Source organism: Malus domestica, chromosome 15 (assembly GCF_042453785.1).
Source record: "Malus domestica chromosome 15, GDT2T_hap1".
Taxonomy (NCBI): domain Eukaryota; kingdom Viridiplantae; phylum Streptophyta; class Magnoliopsida; order Rosales; family Rosaceae; genus Malus; species Malus domestica.
In genome coordinates this window covers 50,945,713-50,953,443 of record NC_091675.1, presented here as the reverse complement: position 1 = coordinate 50,953,443, position 7,731 = coordinate 50,945,713, and the positions used below count along the sequence as shown (strand labels likewise).

The 7,731-nt window shown below is 37.5% G+C and overlaps 1 protein-coding gene across 1 annotated transcript; it reads right to left on the bottom strand.

Moving 5' to 3' along the window:
• Nucleotides 1–602: 602 nt before the first annotated feature.
• LOC139191995 (uncharacterized) lies at nucleotides 603–1,727 on the bottom strand. The gene has a single exon (XM_070813037.1). It carries the CDS (start codon nucleotides 1,725–1,727, stop codon nucleotides 603–605), a length of 1,125 nt encoding a protein of 374 aa, XP_070669138.1.
• Nucleotides 1,728–7,731: the final 6,004 nt, after the last annotated feature.

The window sequence follows — 7,731 nt, the reverse complement described above, 5'->3', positions numbered from 1 at the left end:
ATATTCTAACGTAGAAAACACGAAATAGAAAGGGGGAAAGTGGTTTTGACGAATTTAAAAATAAAACTAAGTTAATTGCAGAAAACAAACTAATTACTACGAATTTAGGGTGTTTTACTAGGTGAATGGCTAGCTAGAGGGTCCTTCTCCACACCTGACACATATGCATACGAATCGATTTTCAGTTACTCTTTCTATAAACCATGAATGACAATACCCCAGATTAATCGTGAACAGCACTAAGTAACCCTCAGATTTTCCTAAGTTCATTGAATCGGACTCAGTGTCGTGACCAAATTATTCTTATCAAGTTCCCTACACGAACAACATGATAGATATACATATCAAAGATCATTAAGCTCTATGAAAATCATAAGCATTGACAGGGCATTCGTAACTATGAGTAGCATGATACTTCTGCCAGGAATTCACTTAACAGGATGATGACTAGTAACCTCCACTACTTGTAAATATAAGTTCATAACTATTAGGTGAAATTCCCTTATATTTTAGCATCAAATCCAACCATGCAAACTAAGTAGGCCTCCTTAATCAACATACAAGAATAAGTTCTGAATCAAATAGTTATGCAAATTGCATTGTCAATGTCCCTTGAACACATCAATCTTAGTGCGAGCTGTTTTCATGAATGGTCTTTCGAGTAGGATCGGCAATGGAGTAGAATGGACTGTATCTTCCATCTTTAGCATATAGAAATCGATTGGAAAGATTAAATGATTAACCTGCACCAAAACATCTTCCAAAACTCCTTTCGGATATGCATTAGAATGATCAGCTAATTGAATAATAACTCCATCATTTTTCAGCTCTCCTAAGTTCATAGATGCATAAATAGAATATGGCACGACATTGATGGATGCACCTAAGTCTAACATGGCATGCTCAAATTTTGTATTGCCAATAACACAAGGGATTGTGAAACTACTTGGATCTTTACATTTAGGGGGTAGTTTTCTTTGCAAAACTGCGGAGACATTCTCACTTACCTGTACCACTTCCTTGTTCGAGATCCTCTTCTTTGTTGTGCAACGTTCCTTAAAAAATTTGGCATATTTTGGAACTTGTTTGATTGCATCAAGGAGCGGGATATTGACTTGCACCTTTCTAAACTTCTCCAGAATGTCCTTTTCACTTTCTTCCTTCTTTGATTGCATAAATCTGCAAGGGTAATGTGCATTCAGAGGAATAGGGTTAGAAATAGTCGAATTTGAACCAACCTTAACTGAATTGGGTAGTGTGGAAGGCTTAGGTGGCTGCGGCAAGGGTTGTTTTACCCTTGCCGTGGGTTTGTCCAGTTGTTCTTCTTCGAGCAGCAGCTTCTCTTCCTCGTTTTGGCTTGATTTGGATATTTGTGGGTTGATTCCAACCTCCTTGCCACTTCTTAACGTGATTGCCTTGGCGGTTTCAAAACCTCTATTCGGATTGACAATGGTTGAACTAGGTAGTTTGCCTTCTTCTCTAAACTTTTCCATGAACTCCGCCATCTGCCCAAGTTGCTTCTTCACTTCGCTCATCTCCTTGGCTTGATTTTTTTGGCCTTGCGTTAATGAAGTTAGTAATTGAAGAAGTTTATCATTATCCAATGACGAACCTGAGTTTGATTGGGCAGATTGTGGTTGAGGTTGAATTGGTGCGAATGGCCTTTGATAGAGTCCCGAAGGTGGCTGTCTATACCGCCCTTGTTGTGGAGCTTGTTGAGGCTCCATCTACTTCATATTTTGGTGATCTCTCCAACCCGGATTGTAAGTGTTGGAGTATGGATCATTCCTTGGTTGATTTTGGCTTTGATAACCGATGACATTGGCATTTTCCCATCCCCTATTCTTTATCAACTGAGGGCATTGATTATTGAGATGTCCTTGCATAGAGCACACGCCACAAGTGCTTGTTCTTTGTACTTTTGATCCTTTTGCAACATGTGACACAAGAACAGTGAGATTAGCTAATTGAGATTGAATTTCAGCCATTGAACTTACCTCATTAACTTGGTGTTGCCATGGAGGGTCTCTTTGTCCAATTCCTTCGTATTGTTGTGCATTCAAGGCTCGATTTGCTATTAAGATCTTGGCTGCAACTGGGTTTTGTCAACCAAAACACCACCTGCCGAGGCATCTAGCATTTGTCTCTTAATTGGATGTAGTCCTTTGTAGAAATATTGAATTAAAAGCTCTTCCTTCATTTGATGTTGTGGGTAGGATGCAACTAACGTCTTAAAACGCTCATAGTATGCTGGAAAGTATTCTCCTTAGCTTTGTTGAATCCCACTAATTTTCTTCCTCAAAAGAATGACTCTTGAAGTTGGGAAGAATTTCTCTAAGAATGCTCTCTTCATGCTTTCCTAAGAAGTGACAGTTCCAGGTGCTAATTCATAAAGCCAATCTTTAGCCTTGTCCATAAGAGAGAATGGAAAGGCTTTCATCTTCAGAATATTGCCATCCACGTTGATTGGTGTCATGCTCGAGCACACCACTTCAAATTCCTTCAAATGTTTGTTCGGATCTTCCATGGACAACCTATGGTATTTGGGAATGTGATGCAACAAACTAGACTTCAATTTGAACTCATTGGTCTTGCCTTGGGCTGCTGTAGGGTATTGAATGCAAAGGGGCACGACATTGTCTAATCCCGAGGCGAAGAGTTCCTTGATTGTTTGATTATCCACAGCCATGGCTTGTTCTTTCTCTTCCTCTTCTTCAAACTCGGATTCAGAGCTAGAACCAGGTGGATTATGTTCTGGCTGCTTCCTTTTTCTTCTCAAAGTTCGTTCAAAATCGTCGTCAAACTCCAATATGTGTGCACAAACAGGTTGAGGACTTCGAGTCATAAACTAGTACCTAAAACAAAGAAAACAAAACAAAAATCAGAACAGAAAGCAAAACACACGAAAATAAACACAGGGAGATTAGCAATGTTGCTAATCCCCGGCAACGGCGCCAAAATTTGATGTGAAATTAAACTAGCACACAAATTAAACTCTCTTTTTGATAATTGTAGTATGGACAAGTAAGGATCGTTCTAGGCCGGGGATTAGGAGGGATGCTAATATACTTAAATTAGACTCAATTATACTTAACTAGACTTAAAACACTAAACTAAACTCTTATGACTCAAAACTGACTCAAACTACTCAAAACAGCACAAAACAAACAAATTGACTCTAAACTAACACTAAGAATGACTTTGGACGAATTTTAAATTAAAAGACACCAATTAGACATATTATAACCTAGAAAACACGAAATAGAAAGGGGGAAAATGGTTTTGACAAATTTAAAAATAAAACTAAGTTAATTGCAGAAAACAAACTAATTACTATGAATTTAGGGTGTTTTATGAGGTGAATGGCTAGCTAGAGGGTCATTCTCCACACATGATACATATGCATACAAATCGATTTCCAGTTACTCTTTCTATAAACCATGAATGACAATGCCCCAGATTAACCGTGAACAACACTAATTAACCCTCAGATTTTCCTAAGTTCATTGAATTGGACTCAGCGTCGCAACCAAATTATTCTTATTAAGTTCCCTACACGAACAACATGATAGAGATACATATCAAAGATCATTAAGCTCTATGAAAATCATAAGCATTGATAAGGCATTCGTAACTATGAATAGCATGATACTTCTGCCAGGAATTCACTAAACACAATGACGACCAGTGACCTCCATTACTTGTAAATATAAGTTCATAACTATTAGGTGAAATTCCCTTATATTTTAGCACCAAATCCAAGCATGCAAACTAAATAGGCCTCCTTAATCAACATACAAGAATAAGTTCTGAATCAAACAGTTATGCAAATTGCATTCCCGATTCATGAAATTATAACTGAAGGTAATAAATTCATATGCAATATATGTTCATGGCTTCGAATTCTCCTCTAGCCAAAACGAGTTTAGTTCCTCATGTTGGCACTTAAACAAAGATAACTTAAATTAAACATTGAAAATAAAAGATAGAAAACACCTAAGAATGCTCTAGCAATCTAAGGGTCTTGAATGGCAGGGCACGGCAAATGGTCTCCTCTCCTTTCTCCTTGCAAAGTTGTGGCACAAAAGGGATTTCTAAGTATGATAGATGTATGGTGCAAATTTGTGGTGAGAGATGGTGAATTATGAGTGTTGTGGCACTTTGTATTTATAGGGAGAGGAGGATGCACGACATAGGCTGAAAAGAAAGGGGATTAGGACTCCAAATTAGCAAGGAAAAAGGGCACTTCATATTAGATTCCAGAGAGGAAAAGGATTAGGGAGTTCGGCACAAACCTTCTAGAAGAGAAGGGATTAAATTTGTTAGATTTCTAGGGGACAAAGGGATCATGTTATTTGCATTGTTTCAGGGCTTCTAGAATAAGATATTAGGTATTCAAATTTGATAAGGAGTCCCCCTTGCAGCTGGAATTAAGGTAGGATAGGATTAAGATAGGATAAGATAAGATAAGGTTAGTTTGGATAAGATAAGGTTGGATAAGGTTTTGGATAATGTTCCTTCTTTTTGGCTAATTCCTTATCTTCTTTGTCTTGAATTCATTCTTCCAGAATTGTAGCACATTCCTAGCCTCTTTGAACTTCAAAAACGTCCATTCATCTTGCTCCATTCATATGCTATCCATTCTTGGCCCAAAACTGCTCCAAAATGCTCCAAATTGCAATTTCTCGCCAACTTTGTCATTTGGACCTACAAACACACGAAAATAACTTAAATCACTATAATAAACAGAAACTAGCTATGAAAATGCAAGAAAAAAAGTTAACTAAGTTGCATAAATATGCTCCTATCACTGGGATTTAAAGGCAGGTAACCATGACTTACACACCTTAGCAAAGTGGTGTTGCTGAGAGAAAGAACATGACTGTTGTTGAAATGGCAAAGGTAATGTTGCATGGAAAAGGCATGCTATATCAATTTTAGGTAGAAGTTATGCATATAGCAGTGTATTTACTCAACATATAGTTTACTAGAACCTTGAATAAAATGACACTTTTTGAAGCTTATAATGGCAGAAAACTAGGGACTGCTTATCTCAAGAATTTTGGTTCTTTGTGCTATGTGCTTGTTCCTTTAAATTTGAGACACAAGATTGAGGGTAATAGCTAAAAGTGCATCCATGTAGGCTATGGTACAAGTGAAAAAGGGAACAAGTTGTACAATCCTAGTACAATGAAGGTTTTCATGTTTAGAGATGTGTTGATGAAAATGGTAGATGGGATTGGAGAACAAACACTTAAGAGTATGTTAGTGTGTCAATTGCAGTTGATAATAAAGGTAGTGGAGTAATAGAACTTGAAATGGAACAAGGAACGATAGGATCTCTTGTAACATCCATTCTCATCTCACATGATGAATCAACTCAAATTGTTGATGATCCTAACTCTCAAAGGGAAAGTGAACTGTCTCAAACTTATGATTTTGCATCACATAAATGGTTGAATGATGTGTTAGCTCAATGTAGCGTATGTATTATGGAGCCTGATAACTATGAAAGAGCAGTTCATGATGACTTATGGAAAAAAGCAGTGCAAGCTAAGATTGATATGATTGAGAAGAATCACACTTGGAAATCGGTAAAAAAAAAAACCATCCAACAAACCTGTCATTGGTGTAAAGTGGGGTTACAAGACAAAGCTAAACTTGAATGACACATTACATAAGAATAAAGCCAGATTGGTAGAAAAAAAAAATATTCTTAAAATCATGGAGTATACTTCAATGAAATATTTGCTCCAGTTGCAAGGCTTGACACAATAAGAACCTTACTAACCTTGGCAGCTCAGAAGGGTTAGAAGTTGTATCTACTGGATATAAAGTCTGTATTTCTTAATAGAGTACTTAAGTGAGAAGTTTATGTTGATCAGCCTCTGGGTTTTATAGTCCAAAATGAAGAAGATAAAATAACAAGTTTAACAAGGCTCTCTATGGTCTAAAACCAGCTCTTAGATCTTGGTATGATGAGATAAACTCTTATTTCTCCAAATGTGGATTGCAGAAAAGTCTAAGTGAAGCTACTCTTTACACCAAAACCAATGGAAACTTCGGTATAATCATTGTATCTCTCTATGTGAATGACATTATTTATACTCGAAGTTGTCCATCAATACTTGAAGAATTCAAGAGTGACATGATGAAGCATTATGAAATGATTGATTTGGGGCCTTACATTATTTTCTTGGTATGGAAATTGTCCAAACTGAAAAAAAAAAAAAAAAAAACATTTTCATTCACAAAAAAAAAAATGCTATGAAATTGCTTGAGAAATTTGGATTGAATGATTGCAAATGAATTAGGACTCCACTTTCTATGAATGATAGATTGTGCAAAGTTGATGGTTGTAAGGCTGCAACTGAAGCTGAGTATAGGAAGATAGTGGGGATATTGCTCTACTTAACTGCTATAGGGCCATATTTCATGTTTGTTACCAGCCTTCTCTCAAGTTCTAAAAACAAATATCAATTCAAAATAATTTCATTTATTCAAGGATGGTAATTAATTAAAACTTAATATCAAAAAACAAATCACCAACAAATAATCCAAAAATAAAGGAAAATTGTTCAAAAATCTACCAAAAGACAAAGGGGGGTTCGGCCACTAGGTGGAAATCGTCCCTATTGTGCAATTTTAACTAACTAAAATTGTTTATGTCTAAGATTCTAATCTTCCATAGGGGTGGTATCCTCTTGAAAGTCAAAAACCTCCATCTTTGTAGTCTCTGGTTTGTCTATTTGCACGAAGTTTGATTCAAACTTCTTACAACGAGAATGATATTCAGCTACAACCTTCTGGGGAGCTCGAAAAACACAGAACCAATGGTCCTTTGAACCACAACAATAACACATATATGCATCCATGGTTTTAGGTGCTTTGCCCTTATTCTTGAAGTTCGGGGCCTCGGGAGTGAGGTTTGAGCGCTTCTGGGCTTCATTTCCTCCCTTGGATGGGCTTTGACTCTGTTGACCTTCGCGGGGTGGCTTCTAGCCGCCCCTACCATGCCTCTTTTAGTGTTTTGGGCATTGGTTTATGCTATAATGTGTTTTAGGGCACAACAGTCACCCCAATACGTCCAACTTAATGATTTTTCATCAACAACTGGTTCTGTTTTTCAGTGAGAAGTAAAATAGAGATCAAATCCGAGAACTTAGTAAACTTTTGAGCTCTATATTGTTGCTGCATGACAATATTAAAAGCAGAGAATGTCGAATAGGTCTTCTCCAGGAGATATTCTTCGGTCAAAGTTTCATTACAAAACTTGAGAAGTGATCGGATTCGAAAAACTTCCGAATTATATTCATTCACAGACTTAAAGTCTTAGAAGCGCGAATGCTGCCAGTCATGTTTTGCTTTAGGCAAGAATATGTCCTTTTGGTGATCAAAATGATCAGCCAAAGCGACCTATAATGCACGTGGATCCTCATCAGGAAGGTATTCAATTTGTAAGGTGTCATGGATATGTCTTCGGATGAAGATCATAGCAGTGGCTTTTTCAGCTTCGCCAATAGGATTATCCGAAGACAACATCGGGACACCATGACCCCTCAGGCCAGTGTTGGGTTCAGAGCTTGATTAGTGGCTTTTTCAACGGAGTTGGGATTTGGTGCGGCACACAACATCGGGACACCATGACCCCTCAGGCCAGTTTTGGGTCAAGCCAAGGATTGGGCCGCATCATGTGAGCCCAGTTCTTAAATTTTTTTTTTCTACGAGCCG

Bases quoted from the DNA above. Each gene is read 5' to 3' on its own strand.
- LOC139191995 (XM_070813037.1), bottom strand. From the start codon at position 1,727: ATGGAGCCTCAACAAGCTCCACAACAAGGGCGGTATAGACAGCCACCT.